Raw genomic sequence first — 19626 nt, 5'->3', positions numbered from 1 at the left:
TTTCGTTTCTGTCTTTCTGACTTTACTTTTAGTGTGTTTTAATGTCATTAACTACCCTTCAATTGCCCTTTTTTACTCCAGGGATGAGATTTTATATTTGATTTGTTGTCCCTTTACGAAGTTAAGCAGATTTTTACGTTTAAGTGCTATCTTTATGCTAATGGAACAAATAATATGTGTCCCCTAGTTCAATCAACCCTACTTATCTTAAAGTACATGTGGGATTTTAACAGCTGTCCTTTTATATATTCTACCTATTTTAGACTCAATCTTCCCAAAAAGTTACATCCTTTTTTTTTAGCCTACTTGTTACTTGATCCTTCTGTGTGTCAATGAGAAATAATTAAGTTTAGTAAACCTGTCAGCTTTAACCTGGTTAATCAATTGAGGTTTAGTGGGTAAGGAATGAATTGCTTGTACCCTAAAATATGTAAAATCACACATATGTAAAATGCAATTGAATGAACAGTACTCATTTTTTAGATCTTATACCCTTAGAATATTGGGGTAAAACTGAGAAATATTAGAGTATGTGTATGCAAAAGAATTACAACATCAGTATAAAGAATACAAATAGTTTCAATTGTTCACCTTGATTTAAACCATAAAATGAAGTGAATATTGGAATGAAAATGTTAACATTTTAGTGGAAATAAAGTACAAGAGAAAACATTATATATTGACATTCATGGATTGTTGTTGGTTGGTGTCTTTTTGCTAGACTATAATATGTTTGTATTCAGAGGTTGTATAGCAATAGTCATGTCTATGTGTTTTCCATGAAGTAGAAAATGCCTTATTTGAACTTTACAGAAGTGCATAATTTAACTGTGCCTCAATATATTGCTACAATTTTAAAGTATAGTACTGAAAGGGATCACACTGTATCTTTCAATCCTAAATGTCAAGTTTTGCTTGCTTTATTGCATTGGAAGCTGGAAGATTAAAGGTTCCTATAGCCTTGTATGTCATTCCTTCTTTTACACTCTAAAGGAAATTGACTATCTTTCACTCTCCAGGGAGGGAGAAATAATTGATTTCTGTAGTGATAAAGTAAAGTAGCAGTTTGTGTAATGGTTTTATTTGAGAACACAATTGTTTTTGAAAAGTGTTGTATATGTGATTAATGTACCAATTGGGAAAGGGATATCAATACTCAAATAATTTTCCATATAGATATGTTTACAGTGTATATCTACACTGTAAACAAATTTTGTAGAGCATCAAATGCTTTCTTTATATATATATAGAAATATCATATTGTACTTAAAACTGCTTAAGAGTACTTAATAAAGACCAACTCTGCATGGACAACAGTGGTTCACAATAAGCCACCAATATTATAGAATTGCTCTAAAAAAACAAACCTTTGATGGTGTATCCTCCAATATGTATGCTTTTATATATGCATGTGTTCTCCCTAAGTTCATTACTTATAAGGCTTGTTGAGTAGGATGCCATGAGCATTACAGACTATTACAGAAAACTGCAAACCATCCTCTCATTGGATATTCATAAAGCATTCAGCTTCTTTTTGTTACCCTTTTTGTTTGCAGTTTAAGAGAACTCAAGCTTTTCTTTGATAATTGACCTAGTACTAGGGTTTGTCAGCCCCATATGAGTGTGATTTCTACTATGTGATCACTTACTGTATATACTTGAGTATAAGCCGAGTTTTTCAGCACAAAAATTGGTCTATTAAAAAAGGTCTATTAAAAAAAGGGGTACTCATGTTCCGCCTCCCTCTCTCCTTGTGGTCCCGTTGCATCTAGCTGGGATGATAGCGGCTCGCCGACATCACAGTGTGTGCCGATTGTGGCGCACACACTAGAACTTCAGCAAGCCGCTGACGTCACAGCTCGAGCGACAGGACCGTACAGAGAGAGGGAGCCAGAGCTTGAACATCGATGGACAGAAGAAGACCTCCCGGGGGGTATAGGAAGGTGAGTAGGCTGGGCATTCCTTGGGAGCGGCTGTATACTGGGTTCTGCATGCTGTATACTAGGGACAGGGAGCTGCAGACTTTTATACTGGGGAGAGGGGGCTGCTGGCTGTATACTCGGGACAGGGGCTGCAGGCTGTATACTGTGGGCAGGGGCTGCAGGCTGCATACTGGGGGGCAGGAGATGCAGGCTGTATACTGGGGCAAGGGATGCAGGCTTTATACTGGGGGAAGGGGCTGCAGGCTGTATACTGGGGGGGCAGGGGCTGCAGGCTATATACTGGGGGGCAGGGGCTGCAGATTATATATTCGGGCGTTAGGGGCTGCAGGCTATATACTGGGGGGCAGGGGCTGCAGGCTATATACTGGGGGCAAGGGCTACAGGCTATAAACTAGGGGGCAGGGACTGCAGGCTATATACTGGAGGGCAGGGGCTACAGATTATGTATTCACGGGGCAGGGGCTGCAGACTGTATACTGGGGGGCATGCACTGCCTGGCTGTATACTGTATACCAATGCATTTCCTTCCCTCGGCTTATACTCGAGTCAATTGTTTTTTTCCAGTTTTTTGTGTTAAAATTAGGTACCTCAGCATATACTCGGGGCGGCTTATACTTGAGTATATACCGTACTTCGCAACTTTGCAAAATCGCTTTGTTTCTGTATTATGTGCCCAACTGGTCTGTACATTTTATTGTATATTTCAATAGAAAATTTATTGTAAAGATACACTACGTAATTTCGAACATGATATTTTTGTACTATTTCTTTTTATAAAAAAATGTTCTATTCTGGAATATGTAATAGTTCAAAATGAAACACTTTAAGATAAACACTTATTTATCAGGGCCTCTGCGCCACGTTAGTGTGGACGTTACTGTCCCCAAGCCTTCAGTGAAGAACACATTGCAGATGTTTCCATACATCTGCTAACTTATCAGAAGACATGAGTACAGAAAGGTGTTCTTCACAATAGTATGTGAAGAACAATATGTGTGAAGAACACATTGCAGATGTTTAACACGGGTCATTCTCCTTTTTGAAGTTCCTCGAATATTACATTGAATAAAAAAATCGAAGAAACAAGACTGACTTCCTTATTTCTCAATAAAATGACACATTTTATTGGTCCCCTTGAAAAATGCTTGAGTCTCCCATTGATTTCAATGGGGTTCATTGTTCGAAACGAGCACTCGAGCATCGGAAAAAGTTTGACTTCAGTAACGAGCTCTCAAGCATTTTAGTGCTCGCTCATCTCTATAACTAACGTACATATTGTATTTTCTAGGAATACAGTACACTATAAGAAATTGGTCATTTTTACAGCAAGTGATGAACGTACTTGTTGGTTTGGCCAAGTTGAATTTTAAAAAATTGTTTGATCCTGATACCAAATTCGAATGCCCACCAGTAAAAACTGCAATGACAATTGTTTACATGCTGATGGGAAGGACGCCAGCAGGATTTAATTTCCTGCATTGGAATATGCAGGTAGACATTCTGGGGGGCTGTGCAGCCCCATACATCACTCCACAAAATGGTTCTTGATTAGTGGCATTTAAAGAGTTATCGCCCATGATCGGTGACAGTAACGAACATGGGCATTAGAAAAGGTGGCTTGATCCAGCCACGGAGCCAATCTTCTAATAAATATTATAGGTTTATTAGCAGAACAGTGAGTACTGTATGTTCAATATACATTTAAACTATATTATTTTCTATTTGCCAAACATTTGTAGGTTTACCAAACCGTACCATGGTCTCATGCAATTTAGACTATACCAGAGGTTTGCCTAACAGGGAATAATATTTTGGAATACATGCATATGAAATCATAAATACAGCTACAAAGCTTGTGGTAAGTCTTATACAAAAAAATGAAAATGGTTATTGCTTTAAAATAGTTCAAAATAAAAATAAATGTTGCCAGTGTTATAATGGTATCACAGCACAAAAATAAAATTTGTTTTAAATAATTTTCATATTGCATAACACATAGCGTGAAGATAGAACCTCAAGGTGGGTGAAATTACATTAAAAATGCACAAAAACAAGTCGCAAGTTTTCTGGTGTTTTATTTACAAATAATTTTTTTGTCCCTTTTGGGTTTTTTGCACACTTCAAAAACAGCAACCGCTCCTTGAAGAGTGGTGTAGAGCCTAATTTGATGCATTTTGTGTGTTGTGTTTACTTTGTGTGAAAAGTAGCAATTTGCACTCGGGGCGATGTAACTTTGAAGCTGCAAGCAAGTCTAAAATTTCACTGAATATCCAGGTGAAACAATGAATTGGTTGCAAATTAGACATCAGCCAAGCACAAAAAGTATTGAACAAGCTGAAAATAGTTGTGAATCCCCTCTGTATTATCTTCACCACAAAAGAGTGGCAGTGCATAACACAATCTATACATAAAAGAAGCCTAAATAAAGCTGTGTTATTAACAAAATAAAATAGAATTGAAGCTAACGGCTCCTGACTGGGCCTAATAAGCTCCCGTAGTAAGTAGACCCAAAAGCTATCATCAGGCCTTTGGCTGCCATGTAAACCCTATCACACCCCATGTTTAATTTGTAGTTGGGCAGTGTGGGCAACAGGGACAAGTTTCCCCTCTTGCAGTCAACCTTAACTCTTGCGGTCAACCTTGATCAAGGAAGTTAAGGGGTTAAAATGCCCGGGAAGACGTTTTCTCAGTCAATGTCAGAATGTCTGACACTTTCCCACAGTTATGATAGAGGAACAGCACAATTTTCACAAGAGGCATTGGTTCAGCTATTTAATTAATGACAAAAGTATTTAATAAAAGGGAGAACATATGTTGAGTGCTGAAAACTAATGCGAGAAAGAGCTTTAATCACCAAAAATTTACGTTTTCTGCCAAAGTAAAACACCATATATGCTTTTCAATCCATTAAAAAAATCTTTGCCACTGTATGTGCCTACATCCAATATATTCTATTTTATACTGATGAGAAGGATAGGACTTTTCACTTACTTACAAATGTTCTACAATCAGAACTAAACATGTAGTCCTAACCTATAGTTAAGCACTATGTATGCTATATATCCAAACATTTCTTAATAATATTGAAGTTTAAATTGTTTTTGTTACTTGCCATATCGATGGAGCTTCAGTTCCGCTGATTTCTAAGAAGTCGTATCCTTCTTCCAATTGGAAATCTGTGAAGACCAGTGCAATTGTATCCCCAGGCTCAGCAAGTATTGTCCATGTGCAATCTGCATTATTTTCATATTCTGATGGGAAGTGGGGGCTTGAGATGATGCCACTGGTTCCTCTTAGGGTACCACCACATGATCCTTCAGCTATTAATTAAAACATACAAAAGACTGTTAATACCATCAGACAATATTACAGTACATGTTTGATATGCTATATATTAATGTTTCAATGTCATCTATCTCTTATTTGTAGCATACAGCATTGCTATATTTCCAAATCAAATAAAAGCTTCTGAAAATAAATTAATTTCATGATTAATATAATTAATTTTTCAATGATTAATTATTAATGATTAATATTTTTTAAAGCGGGATTAGTGGGAACCTGACACTCAGGACTATCAATCAGCAGAGTGTCATAGTTCAGACAGGAAAAGGGGGGTCATCACATACAGGTGGGCCCCCAGCCAAGTTATGACAAATGATGGAGGTCCATAGCCCCCTCCTTTACCCCCTTCCCGATTGCATTTACGTAACTGATCAGGCATGCATTTGATAACCAGCACCCAGTGTTTTGCATTGTTTAAACCAGTGATGGCTAACCTATGACACGCGTGTCAGTGCTGACACGCCTAGCCATTATCAGTGAGACGCGACCGCCGGAGAGTTAAGTTTCATCCTCGGCTCCTACACGGCCAGGTGAAGTAGCCGGGAGGCTGAGAGATTGTCATGCACTGAGCTCACAGCACTTCCTCCTCCTCTTCCTCCACTGGGCCAGCCCCTCCCCCTGTGTGAGCTGTGCCTCGTGTCTCAAGTTAGCACAGGTATCATCCCGGGGCTCAGCACCAGGAGAGGTGACCCGACCATCAACTCCAGAAACTCCTCTGCAGCTCCTGATAGTAGTGCTGGGGGGAGTTTTTGTGGTAGGTCACCTTTACACTGACCATCTCCACAGCAGGGATGAGGGAGGACAACCACTCTCATCATACATACAGGACATCATACGGTGAGTAATGTCAGTGTACTGTATGATGAAAGACAGTCATCTGGGCTTGTGTGTCAGTTTTGTGACATACAAGCCCTGAATTAATCACAACGCCTTGCAAATCGTTAGACATTGCGATTATTTTGCTCCTCATGAAGGAGATGCAGACAGCGGCACCTGCGACTCACTATAACCTGTGAACTTTCATGACAAAGTTTGCAGGTTACTAAGCATTTTCACACGTGTCTGATTGTAACGATCTATAACAATGTGCGATTGGCATATTGTAATAAATAGATGATGTGGAAAATCCCCATATACTGCCATACTGTAGTATGGAAGTACATGGTAGGATCAATTAGAAAACCTATGGTTAAAGTACCCTACAAGTTTAATAATTTTACATATTTGTTATTTAAACTATAAATATTACAAAATTATGTTTTTTTTCTCAAGGTGACACACCACCCGAGTTATGCTCGGTTTTTTGGCGAATTTTGACACACCAAGCTCAAAAGGTTGCCCATCACTGGTTTAAACAATGACAGGCACTTCAATAAAAGCACATATGTGATGAACCTTTCACTTATAAATGCAATAGGAACATTATATGTGGCCTTACCCTCAGTCTGAGAATCATTTACATCAGAATGAACTGTCAGTCCTTAATCTAATGGAATCATGACCACATGTCAATCCGCCATCTACTGTTATCTAGTGTCAGTCCTCCATCTAGTGCAGTGGTGGCGAACCTATGGCACGGGTGCCATAGGTGGCACTCGGAGCCCTTTCTGTGGGCACCTGGGCCATCGCCCCAGCACACCAGACAGGACTCTAAGAATCTTCCTGCAGTTCCAAGCAACTTAAAAGATGCTGCTTTCAGTGATATTTTGATACTTACTTCACTACTTGGGACTGTAGGAAGAAGGAGAATGTGTAGACAGGGCCGAAATTATCTTTGGAGGACCTCCTGCTGGCCCCACGATTTTCTCTGTGTACAGAGGGACACTGGAAAGAAGCTAAAATGATGAAAATTTTCCATATTTCTGTCATTTTTCATATTCTGTTGCTGTCCTCAGGAGGCCAATATGATTAAAAGTTGGTGAACAGGGAGCAACAAGTTACTGCTTTAACTTTTGGGTGGCACCTCGCAATAAATAAGGGGGGTTTTGGGTTGCAGTTTGGGCACTCGGCCGCTAAAAGGTTCGCCATCACTGATCTAGTGTAATCACTTTAACTAATCACATAGATATGAGTAGATGTGACACATAAGTATAAAGGAGGTGACCAGCACATGGCTCAAATAAGAAGACCAGTAGATAAATATAAAGGGGTGTCCAGCACATTAGACAAATATAAAGAGGGGATCAGCGCATTACACAAATATAAAGAGGGAACCAGCGGATTACACAAATATAAAGAGGGGACCAACGCATTACACAAATATAAGGAGAATACCAGTGCTTTACACAAATACGAGGAGAAAACCAGCACATTACACAAATATAAGAAGGAGACCAGCACATTACACAACTATAAGAAGGAGACCAGCGCATTACACAAATATAAAGGGGTGACCAGCGCATTACACAAATATAAAGAGAGGACCAGCACATTACACAAATATAAGAAGGAGACCAGCACATTACACAACTATAAGAAGGAGACCAGCGCATTTCACAAATATAAAGGGGTAACCAGCGCATTACACAAATATAAAGTGAGGACCAGTACATTACACAACTATAAGAAGGAGACCAGCACATTACACAAATATAAAGGGGTTACCAGAACATTACACAAACATAATGGGGCAGATTTACTTACCCGGTCCATTTGCGATTCAGCGGCGCGTTCTCTGTGGTGGATTCGGGTCTTCCAGCGATTCACTAAGGCAGTTCCTCCGACGTCCACCAGGTGTCGCTGCTGCGCTGAAGTCCGCCGAGGTCCGCCAGAGTTCAAGATCCTATTCCTGGTGAAGGTAAGCACGTGTCCAGCGACACTTTTTTTTTAAAAATGCGGCGGTTTCTCCGAATCCGTCGGGTTTTTGTTCGGCCATGCCCCCGATTTCCGGCGCCGATGCGCCACAATCCAATCGCATGCGCCAAAAACCCGGGGCAATTCATGGAAAATCGGCGCAAATCAGAAATATTCTGGTAACACGTCGGGAAACCGTGAATCTGACCCTTAGTAAATGACCCCCATTGAGGTTACCAGCACATTCCACAAATATAAGGAGGAAACCAGCACATTACACAAACATAATGAGGTTACCAGCACATTACACAAATATAAGGAGGAGACTAGCGCATTACACAAATATAAGGAGGAGACTGGCGCATTACACAAATCTAAGAAAGGAGACCAGCGGATCACACACATATAACTGGGTGACCAGCTCATTACACGAATATTAGGCTGCTGCAGAGCCACTTGCAGAGAAAATACTGACAGCTTCCATATATCCACCCAGGATGCAGGGAGAGTTGAGGGGCCAGCTCCTTGTACTAGAGACACAGCATTCAACTTCATCTTCATCCTAGGGACACAGGTAGAGTTGAGAACTGGGAAGTGGGCACCGTATCAATTGTCCTCTTTTTCCCCCGAGTAGCTATGCCTCTGGATCAACTGAATAAGGTTGCCGCAATCTGGTTGGCGCCAGAGCGAGAAACACAGATCACCAGATCAGGAGGTTTCCAATAATGGCTGGGCTGCTTTGCTTTCAGCTCTGTTTTGATTCCGGTCCCAGAATCAGCTAATGTGTAAAACCTCCATCAATATAATAGCTATCTCATGAAGCCAAAAATCTTTAAGTACCATAATTTGCATCTTTAAATAAAACCTTTTTTAGATTGTGGCTACAAAAACCCTTATGAACAGCTTGGAAACAGAGTGAAAAATAGGGTATATATACATAGTATAAGCCACTCGAGTACTGTACATGCGTTTTTAAGCAGTGTTAAATGACAACATTGACTGTGTTTGTAGTTTGTAGAGGCTTTTGACCTGTACATTTACATATAAAACAAGGGCATTGGTTTTTTTGAAGAATGTTGTTGCTTGCATAAAATGAGATGAGGCTTAAAGGGATTTGTCCTTGAGAGAAATTACTCAAATTTTAACCTCCTAGTGATGTTTACTATACAATTCTACTCAGTTTTATTGCTGTGTTTGGTCCTATCACTCAGTAAAATTCTGCGTAAAATGTAGCATTGTGGGCGGGCACTAGATAAACAGATACTTCATGATTCCAATGTGCTATGAGATGCTATGTGCAGACAATATGCTTATATTATCATGGTACAGGGTTTAGCTACACTTTCATTTAGATTCCAAGCATTTTCCATGTATCTGATGCAGAGAAAAAGAGTCAGACACTCTGGACAGATCAGAGTCATGAGATGGATATAAGATACAATGACACACTCAGCTCTGCTATCTCACCTAAAAAACACGAAGTCAGCTCGGAAATGCCTTCCCCTCCCCTCGAATCAAGACCTTATCCTATCTGTAGTTTGTAGAGCATGTCTCTACATGCTGCTTGCATACCGGAAGTGCCTGTCTGTAGTTTGTATTGCTGTTCTGGTCTGCACACAGCAGTGCGCTTTGCCTCCAGCCCATTCCCCTGCATTACAGAGGTAATTCATGAGAGGAATATGCCTGATTATAGTCATTGTTTTATTATTGTCATTGAGTTTATGGTCAGACCCAGAGATAATCAAAGTGTAACCATCAGGACTGGTAGAGGCAGATTGGAATTATATCTGTGAAATGCTGTATTTCCGTTAAGAACATTGAATTGGAGAATATGTTATTTTGTTCAAAATATATTTAACAATTGTGTCTTTTTTGAATCAATGTTGAATCAAGTTTTTCTAAAAAAAAAAACGTCACAATTTCTGGTGCACACCATTGAAATTAAAACTTACTGCTTACTCATAGGCAGAATATAGTTTGGGTGATCAGACCTGAAACATCTGTACAAAAAATGTTAAAAGTACAAACATTACGATATTTTAAAAATAAGAAAATCGACTTCCTTCCTTAAGAGAAATATATTAATAAACAAAATCATAAACATATAAAAATAGCATTTGTATGTGGCTAACACTGTAAATAAAAAATGTCCAAATGTCCAAATTGCCTTTTTTCTGTTGTTTTGCCACCTACAACATTTCTATTAAAAAAATATATTTTTTTTAAATTTTACTTTAGGTCTCTTCCACTTGAAAAAGGGGTCTTGTTTGACCCCAAAACATGTTATGTTATTGAGATAGCATTAAAATTTTTCATATTATGAAAATCCTACTGTTTTCTCATTACTGGTGTGCACCATGACGACAATCCTATCCTAACTTTAATACGGAAGAATTCTTGATAACTACAAGATATATGCAGTCAACTGCAGAGAAAGAAAAGCAAATACATCAGAGGTAAGAAAATGAACAGAGACATATCAGTATGGCCGTCTTGAAATCATTAGCAGCTGCTCTGAAGACCACTTCAGTGGACTGTGAAGCAAAGAATTTAAATCATCTAATGTCCCTGAACATGTATAAATTAGGGAGATGAATAGAATGGTAATATGTCTATAGTTCAATTGGCTCCTAAGGTCACACATGCTCATATAATGCAATGTGGTATTTAAACTAAGTAAATTAACATTTTCGTGAGTAGATCAAAAGCACTAATACAAGTATACCTGGAAGCAAATTGAGAAACTAAGACAACATTATTGAAGAAAGAATTGAACCTATAAATTATAGAGAAGAACATACTGTATTTTGGATGTAAAGAAATACACTCACCGGCCACTTCATTAGGTACACCTGTCCAACTGCTCGTTAACACTTAATTTCTAATCAGCCAATCACATGGCAGCAACTCAGTGCATTTAGGCATGTAGACATGGTCAAGACAATCTCCTGCAGTTCAAACCGAGCATCAGTATGGGGAAGAAAGGTGATTTGAGTGCCTTTGAACGTGGCATGGTTGTTGGTGCCAGAAGGGCTGGTCTGAGTATTGCAGAAACTGCTGATCTACTGGGATTTTCACGCACAACTATCTCTAGGGTTTACAGAGAATGGTCAAAAAAGAAAAAAACATCCAGTGAGCGGCAGCTCTGTGGGAGTAAATGCCTTGTTGATGCCAGAGGTCAGAGGAGAATGGGCAGACTGGTTCGAGCTGATAGAAAGGCAACAGTGACTCACATCACCACCCGTTACAACCAAGGTAGGCAGAAGAGCATCTCTGAACGCACAGTACGTCGAACTTTGAAGCAGATGGGCTACAGTAGCAGAAGACCACACCGGTTGCCACTCCTTTCAGCTAAGAACAGGAAACTGAGGCTACAATTTGCACAAGCTCATGGAAATTGGACAGTAGAAGATTGGAAAAAACGTTGCCTGGTCTGATGAGTCTCGATTTCTGCTACGACATTCGGATGGTAGGGTCAGAATTTGGCGTCAACAACATGAAAGCATGGATCCATCTTGCCTTGTATCAACGGATCAGGCTTGTGGTGGTGGTGTCATGGTTTGGGGAATATTTTCTAGGCACTCTTTGGGCCCCTTGGTACCAATTGAGCATCGTTGCAATGCCACAGCCTACTTGAGTATTGTTGCTGACCATGTCCATCTCTTTATGACCACCATGTACCCAACATCTGATGGCTACTTTAGCAGGATAATGCGCCATGTCATAAAGCTGGAATCATCTCAGACTGGTTTCTTGAACATGACAATGAGCTCACTGTACTCAAATGGCCTCCACAGTCACCAGATCTCCATCCAATAGAGCATCTTTGGGATGTGGTGGAACGGGAGATTCGCATCATGGATGTGCAGCCGACAAATCTGCGGCAACTGTGTGATGCCATCATGTCAATATGGACCAAAATCTCTGAGGAATGCTTCCAGCACCTTGCTGAATCTATGTCACGAAGAATTGAGGCAGTTCTGAAGGCAAAAGGTGGTCCAACCCGTTACTAGCATGGTGTACCTAATAAAGTGGCCGGTGAGTGTATATATAATAATGCATGATTATTTGTACTATATTTTATGTTTACATTTCTACATAAAGAAGGCTGCTGGCTAGCAATACCATAATCAACAGAGGTAAATTATTCTAACACATTATATTTCTTTTTCATACAGTACAGTAGTGATGCAAGTGGTGGATGTCAGCCCCCAACCAATCAGTGGCAAATAAAACTCAATTTATAATCTATAATATCTACCATAGAAAAATCTAAGACTCTTAATGGCATAGTGCTCTATAAACTATTATTAAAATTTTATTTGTGTGAACAATTAATCAAATATAATAACTAATGATAAAGGGGCCCAACCTGAAACCTAGAGTTCAGCCAGAAGTCTAGGTGCAGCTCACCCCCTTCCTCCCTGGTAATATCTGTTAACGGTACTAGCCCTGAGTTTGTGTGTTAACTCTTCTATATTCCCAGAAAAGTCGTTGGTGGAATTTATATGCCAGAGTCGCTCTCAGGGAACATCTCTCCCTGAAGATGCCACAGAGAGAAATGATCATTGGGAAAATGGAATAAAAAGAGTTAACACCTGGAACTTCGTTCTGTTCAGTGCCATAATTGTTTTCAGGTCAAGCTTGGCCAAACCTGAAGCAGAACGGGCCTGCTCATCCCTAATAATAACATGTTCAAACAACAATAAATTTAATAAGTAAAATATGTGAATGATGAATTTAAAAAACATATATACCTTATATACTCGAGTAAAAGCCTAGTTTTTCAGCACAAAATTTGTGCTCAAAAACCCTAACTCGGCTTAAACTCGAGTCAACTAAAAACAAAGACAAAACTCACCTTTCTGACGTCACCCACAGGTCCTCTTCTGTCTGAGACAGTCTGAGACAGAAGAGGACCTATGGGGGACGTTGGAAAGATGAGTACAGTGTTATTTTTTTTCCTACTACAGGGGCTGGGCAGGCTGCATGCTACAGGGGTTGGACAGGCTGTATGCTACAGGGGCTGGCAGACTATATACTGAGAGGCTGTAACCAATGCATTTCCCACCCTCGGCTTATACTCGAGTCAATAGGTTTTCCTAGTTTTTTGTGTTGAAATTAGGGGTCTCGGCTTATACTCGGGTCGAGTATATACGGTATATTATGAACAAGTTATATTCACATATTTCGAAGCCTTTACAATTTATGGTATGTGTTTATTTGCATATTGCATACTTTTAGTGTTAAGTAGATGTATTTCTACATTTAGCTACTGTATATCTAGAGATTGAAGTGCTGCCATTTATTACGTGGGAATAAAAATTGTCATTTACATTTTAAAGGAATTTATTTGCAGGCAGAATGTGTGCCCTTACGGAACTGTCTATACATTCACAGATGCATTAAGCTGCACACAATCTATGAATCATTATTTAGTAAAACCACAGAAAACACTATACTAAACTAGTAATTTACAGTTTTCCCCATAATTTGTGAATTCACTTGAATGCTATTTGGCTATTTCATACTTAATTATGACACCAAAGGGCTAACTTACAATTATCTGCCTAAATAGAGCATACAGTCAATTATTTATGCATTGGCTTTCCAATACATTATTTCATGTAAATTGACTCATGTGCATATTAGCTGTCTGTACAGTTCATACCCCATGACTGATTGTCCTCATGTGTTCCAGACTGTTTGCTGTGTGTGACATTTCTTGTAAAGCAGCATGGACAGTAAAGGTCTTCAATTATGTGATCAATAAAATACAGTTCTGTAAGTCTTTATTTATGGTATAGCTATAATGAAAGGTCATACAGCTAAATTAATTTAGCAATTTGGTGAGAAAAATATGTTAAAGCAAAACTCATTTAAAATAACTATTTAAAAAGCAGCATTACAATGTAAGTAAGTGAGGAATATCACTGTCTTTGACTATGACACAACATACATATAGCTTTTTTAACATTTTTCTTCTCTGCCTCTTCTATTTTAGATTGTCAGTTATCTCAGAGTTGTTGGATGCTTGAAAATGGCTACAATGAGTTAGCTGAAACGTCGCTATACCCTCACTTGGTGAATAAACTACCTTGAATTGGATACGGAGTGCTACTACTTCCTTTGTTGTATGCTGTATATAGCGGTCTAGGATTGGACTCGCTGTAGCTTGCACCCACCGGGTTGAACCCTTTTTCTACTGTGCCGCCCACCCACACCAGAGTTGTTGGATGGAGGCAGTTGACAATTTTAATCCCAAATAAAAATATCATTAAACCAGAAAGGTGGATTAAATTAAGTGTAACCCCTTTATAACTGATCAATTTTCAATTACTTTGACCAAGCTTGGAGAGGTGTATGAAGAGGACTGAAGGACTGAACCCTCTCCATGCACTGCAGTTGTCAGCTGCATTATACAGCGGACACCTGCCTCTAGCTATAGTTAACCTGTTAAGTACCTTAGTCCAGTGATTTTCAACCTTTTTTGAGCCGCGGTACACTTTTTATACTTAGAAAATCCTGGGGCACACCTCCAACCAAAATAGCATAAAATGACACTAAAACAGTTATAAAAAAGCCTCCCTTTAGTAATAAAAAACCTTTAGCGGCCTCCCTTTACTAATTAAGAGCCCCTAGTGGCCTAACTTTACTAATTAAGAGCCCCTAGCGGCCTCCCTTTACTAATTAAGAGCCCCTAGCGGCCTCCCTTTACTAATTAAGAGCCCCTAGCAGCCTCCCTTTACTAATTAAGAGCCCCTAGCGGCTTCCCTTTACTAATTAAGAGCCCCTAGCGGCCTCCCTTTACTAATTAAGAGCCCCTAGGGGCCTACCTTTACTAATTAAAAGACCCTAGCGGCCTCCCTTTACTAATTAAAAGGCCCTAGCGGCCTCCCTTTACTAATTAAAAGGCCCAAGCGGCCTCCCTTTACTAATTAAAAGGCCCTAGAGGACCCCCTTTACTAATTAAAAGGCCCTAGAGGCCTCCCTTTACTAATTAAACGGCCCTAGAGGCCCCTCTTTACTTATTAAAAGGCCCTAGAGGCCCCCATTTCTAATTAAAAGGCCCTAGAGGCCCCCCTTTACTAATTAAAAGGCCCTAGATGCCCCCCTTTACTAATTAAAAGGCCCTAGAGGCCCCCCTTTACTAATTAAAAAGCCCTAGAGACCCCCCAATTCTAATTAAAACGCCCTAGAGGCCCCCCTTTACTAATTAAAAAGCCCTAGAGGCCCCCCCCTTTACTAATTAAAAGGCCCTAGAGGCCTCCCTTTACTAATTAAAAGGCCCTAGAGGCCTCCGTTAACTAATAAAAAGCCCCAGCCTCCCTTTACTAATAAAAAAAGACCCTAGCTTCCTTCCCATTACAAATAATAACCTTATATACTTATGTCTTTTTCCGCGTACCTTCACTCCTAATGGCGATCCGCCCATCTTCTGTAGCTCCTGCACCGCACGCCTCTGGTCACGTGACTTACGCGACCTGACGTCAGGTCGCGTCAGTCACGTGACATAGGCCGCGCGGTGCAGGAGCTACAGAAGATGGGTGGATCGCCGTCGCGGGGCTTGTAGGTAAGTATGGGCGCAGAAACACGGAGGCATGGCGGCAGCGCTACACAGGGGCACCATAGTTCGGGGAACTTTCCCCGCGGCACACTCAACCATGGCACACAGGTTGAAAATCACTGCCTTAGTCAAACCCGACCATGGCACTTAATTTTTGAAATACTGATAAAGTTAGTGAAAGTGTAGAGGAAAGTTGAACCTTGTAACTTTATTATGTTCTTTTAAAAGTTAATTTAATGTGACTGCCATTGAAATAATTTTTAACAGAACTTAATAAAGTTACAAGATTTTATTTTCACTCTCAACTTTCTTTCCTCTACACTTTCCTTACCCTTATCAGTATTGTATTTCAGTGATGTGGTTTACACTGAGGGTGTTTTTTGTGAGGTGGTACAAACAATCATACTTTCTCCACTTAATTAGTGTCTCACATCTTGAACAATGATCAGAGACCCCCTTTACATCATCATTCATCAGTTACCATGGCAGCTGGCAGTCTGTAAGATGTTTTTGTAGCTGTCAATTGGCAGTGTCTGTGGCAGTTTCTTTAGAATACATATAGAAATAAACAACCAAATAAAACCATAAACATGTTAGGTATCCCTATGTCCAAAAATATAAAAATTATATTTCCATGCCATTAACACATAGGGGAAAAGAATGTCTGACTGTCAAATGAGTTCAATCTGTGTTGGATTTGAGGGAAAAAAAGGAAAATAGAGATTGACAGTTGAGTTGTCAGTCAACAAGACATTCAAGGGATGTCCAGGACCATAGTAAGCCACATTCTGCATGAATCCCTAATGTGGAGTTTCTTAAGTGTCTCTGCTTAACAACATTGACAACATTTATAAACAATCTGCTTTGATGGAGCAGCAGGGTCTGGAGCGGAAATGGCTCAGGTCAGGAGTAGGTTTCGTCCTTCTTCTGGGTTTCTAATGATGTGTTTTTTCCTGTTGTGATTTATTAAAAAATTGACTAGAGGGGGGCCGTGTCTGTAACCTGAAGAAGATGGCTGCACACTGAGTGATCTCTGACGCTCTGGTGCTTATTCAGTCCTGAAGGAGGGGTGCTTCCCTGGCACCTAAAGTCAAAAATGCCTCCAGAAGGGGAGTGAAGACCCCGGACCCACAAGCTTATCCCAGACAGTCGGTATGCCACTCATCTGCTTTCTCAGCTCCGGTCCCGCAGGCAGGATGGCTCCACAAGCAGATTGGCAGTCCGCCACGAGAGAGGAGACTCCAGTCCCAGTCTCTCCAGTTGCCTCAATGTCTCCTGTGCCCAGCCGCAATCTTAGAATGCAGCCTTCAAAGCAGCAGGCCTCTCCCTCAGCCCAGTAGCGTCCATCCAAAGCTGCCTCCCCCCCCAGCCTCGAACCAAGGAAGCCAGCAGCAGAAATTCAGAGGTGAGCAAATCCCCTTGACGAAATGTAACTCCCAGCAAGGCCACAAGCCCTCAGGGCAGATACTAGCCCTATGACACCAGGGCAGGAAGATAACAGGGGACAGATGCAGGACCTCAAAGCTCTAAACACCTGGAACCTGGGGTATCCATGCCGGGGCTCCGTTTGTTCCATTATCACAGTCACCAGAAGAGGATATAAGTGCCACCCCCACTCTCACCTGTTATGCAAAACCCTCTTCAGAGCGGGCATCTTCCCTTTAGCAGCAGAGCATTGCCCCCATGACAGATAAGAGACCCCCGGCTTCTGCTTTGTACTGGCATACTCACCTTCAAAACCTGCCAACCAAAAAGTCTTTCATTGCTGAACTCAAAGAGGGCTTTAAATCCAAAATTTCACAGGTGAGATGTGACATTCACAGAAAATTTATACTCTGAAAGCAGTGCAGGAGATATCTCGACATCAGATTTCACAAATGCAGCAGGTCCTGAACTCTCAATTCGCTATGCTAAAAGACATGGCTAGACATCTAGAAGACATCGACAACAGGTGCAGGTGTAACTACATACAGGTGAGGGGCCTACCCGAGTTAGAGGGCAAAGAAGATGTACGCTCCATTCTACAGGGCTTATTTTCAACACTACTGGGGGAGCCTGAGACACAGGTCAAGCTTGATAGGGCTTGTCACTGGAACTTTTCTTTCAGCAAAGACGGAATCACAGCAACACTCCGCATACTTGAGGATCTTCAGGAATTCTGCAATCTATGGAACATCCTGACTCCAAGGCTGGACAACTGGGACCTTCTTCCCCTGCCAATGCCCCAGATGCAAAACAGGAGTCAATTGCACCAGAAGAGATGATGATCACGAACCAGAGCTTCCTCTCGGGACTCATACAATTAAAAAGGTTTTGCATCTTTATGTTTATCCTTTAATGTTTTATAGTTTAAAGAGGGTCAAATTAGTTTACGTTTCTATGGTACCCCCTCCTTCATTATTAAGAAATAATATGCACGCTTGTACCATTGTACATCTCCCAGTCCCAGTGCTATCTCAAAATATTTTTGCTATCCTTTTCAATTTTGCTGAACATTGTATTATAAGTGTTCTTACCTTACAGAGGGCTCTATTGCCATTCTACCATGCGGGTTGTTGTTGGGGATAGGCGACTATTAGGCACATTTTGTGAGGCAGGGCCTGAATTAATCTACACCGGTGAAGGGAGACTTCTCCCTTTTCTGGTTTAGAATTGGAAATTTTTTCTCTTTTTTTTTTGTTCTTTTTTTCACCTTCCTAGTCTCTGTAGATTGTTCGTCTCATTCTGTGTGTTTCCTGTCCTCTTTTGTCATATTGGTCTGCTTCCCTTGTGTTTCTGTTACGTTAGGGTCTAATACCTGGTGGTGTCTCCTCCCCTTTAAACCAGAGGTGCACTGCACCAGTTGACAAACTACCGCTCGTGATTAAAAGCCCTTTCCTGGCACAAACTGCGCAGGTGTGTATTGGGCACCTCATTTACACACACGTGTTAGCTAGTACATCATGATCTAGTTCCTGACATTGAACGTAAAAGGGCTCAATTTAGCTCGAAACGCTTAACAAGATTAAAAGATCTAGAGCAGATGGGGTATTCCTGTTTGAGACACACTACGACGCCACAGATACTCTCAACTTTGCCAAACATCTCTACCCTGTTTCTTATATGGCCTCCACAGACAGTAAGAAAGCAGGAGTAGCGATTCTATTCTCAACCTCTTGACCTACTGCACCCGAATCTGTGACGACGGATCCCAATGGTCACTACATTGTTGTTCAGGGTAAAATGTATGGCTCAACATTAATGCAATATATTCGCTCCCAATACGTCCCAGGTCTGCTTCATCACTAAAGTTTTGAATAAGCTAGCTAGACTCCCACCAGCACCACTACTGATAGGGGGCGACTTCAATGTTATTTTTTCAGAAATAGATTTCCGCAATAGATACCACTAACGTGACTGGGTTCGCAAAGCACAGCTTTTTTTCGCCTTTTCGTAGAGCTGTCAAACTGTATGATTTATGGAGGGTGGGCAACCCTGGGGCCACTCTGTTACTTTCTATTCTGCTCCAGATGGCACCCGCACCTGTATAGATTACTGGTTTGGTGATATACCGATTCTGAGAATTATGCAATTCACAGAGGTGGGGGACATTTCGCGATAAGTCTCCTTGAAGCTCAGAGAGGACTTTTCTGCAGTCAGGGCATGCCACTGGTGCCTGAATAAATCGCTGCTTAAGAAACCCTTGATCAAAGAGGAGCTCAGTATAGCCCTGAGGGAGTATTTCCAGTTTAATGAAGACTCAATCCCCTCCGTATCTATAATGTGGGAGGCTCACAAAGCAGTATTCCAAGGTCATTGCTTAGGGCAGGGGGCTAGGTTAAAAAATAATAGGTCCCACCTGGAAAAAGAATTGAGGAAGGAGATAGGCAAGCAGGAGTCGGCACCTTTGGCAAAACCCACCAGGAGTCGTCTACGGCAATTAATTGAGACAATTAATTGCCTGGGAAACCCAGACTAATTCATATATGGGCACCACCT

General features: G+C 40.8%; 1 protein-coding gene across 3 annotated transcripts in view; it reads right to left on the bottom strand.

Moving 5' to 3' along the window:
* CSMD1 (CUB and Sushi multiple domains 1) overlaps nucleotides 1–19626 on the bottom strand; it is a 1135715-nt gene that overhangs the window by 562883 nt on the left and 553206 nt on the right. For all 3 annotated transcript variants that reach the window (XM_072142316.1, XM_072142317.1, XM_072142318.1), the window contains one exon: nucleotides 5056–5263. In XM_072142316.1, coding sequence (XP_071998417.1) covers nucleotides 5056–5263 — 208 coding nt within the window. The remainder of the gene's footprint in view (nucleotides 1–5055; nucleotides 5264–19626) is intronic.

Source organism: Engystomops pustulosus, chromosome 3 (genome assembly GCF_040894005.1).
Source record: "Engystomops pustulosus chromosome 3, aEngPut4.maternal, whole genome shotgun sequence".
Taxonomy (NCBI): domain Eukaryota; kingdom Metazoa; phylum Chordata; class Amphibia; order Anura; family Leptodactylidae; genus Engystomops; species Engystomops pustulosus.
Note: the sequence above shows the minus strand (reverse complement) of the source record. Positions and strands in the feature narration are given on the sequence as shown.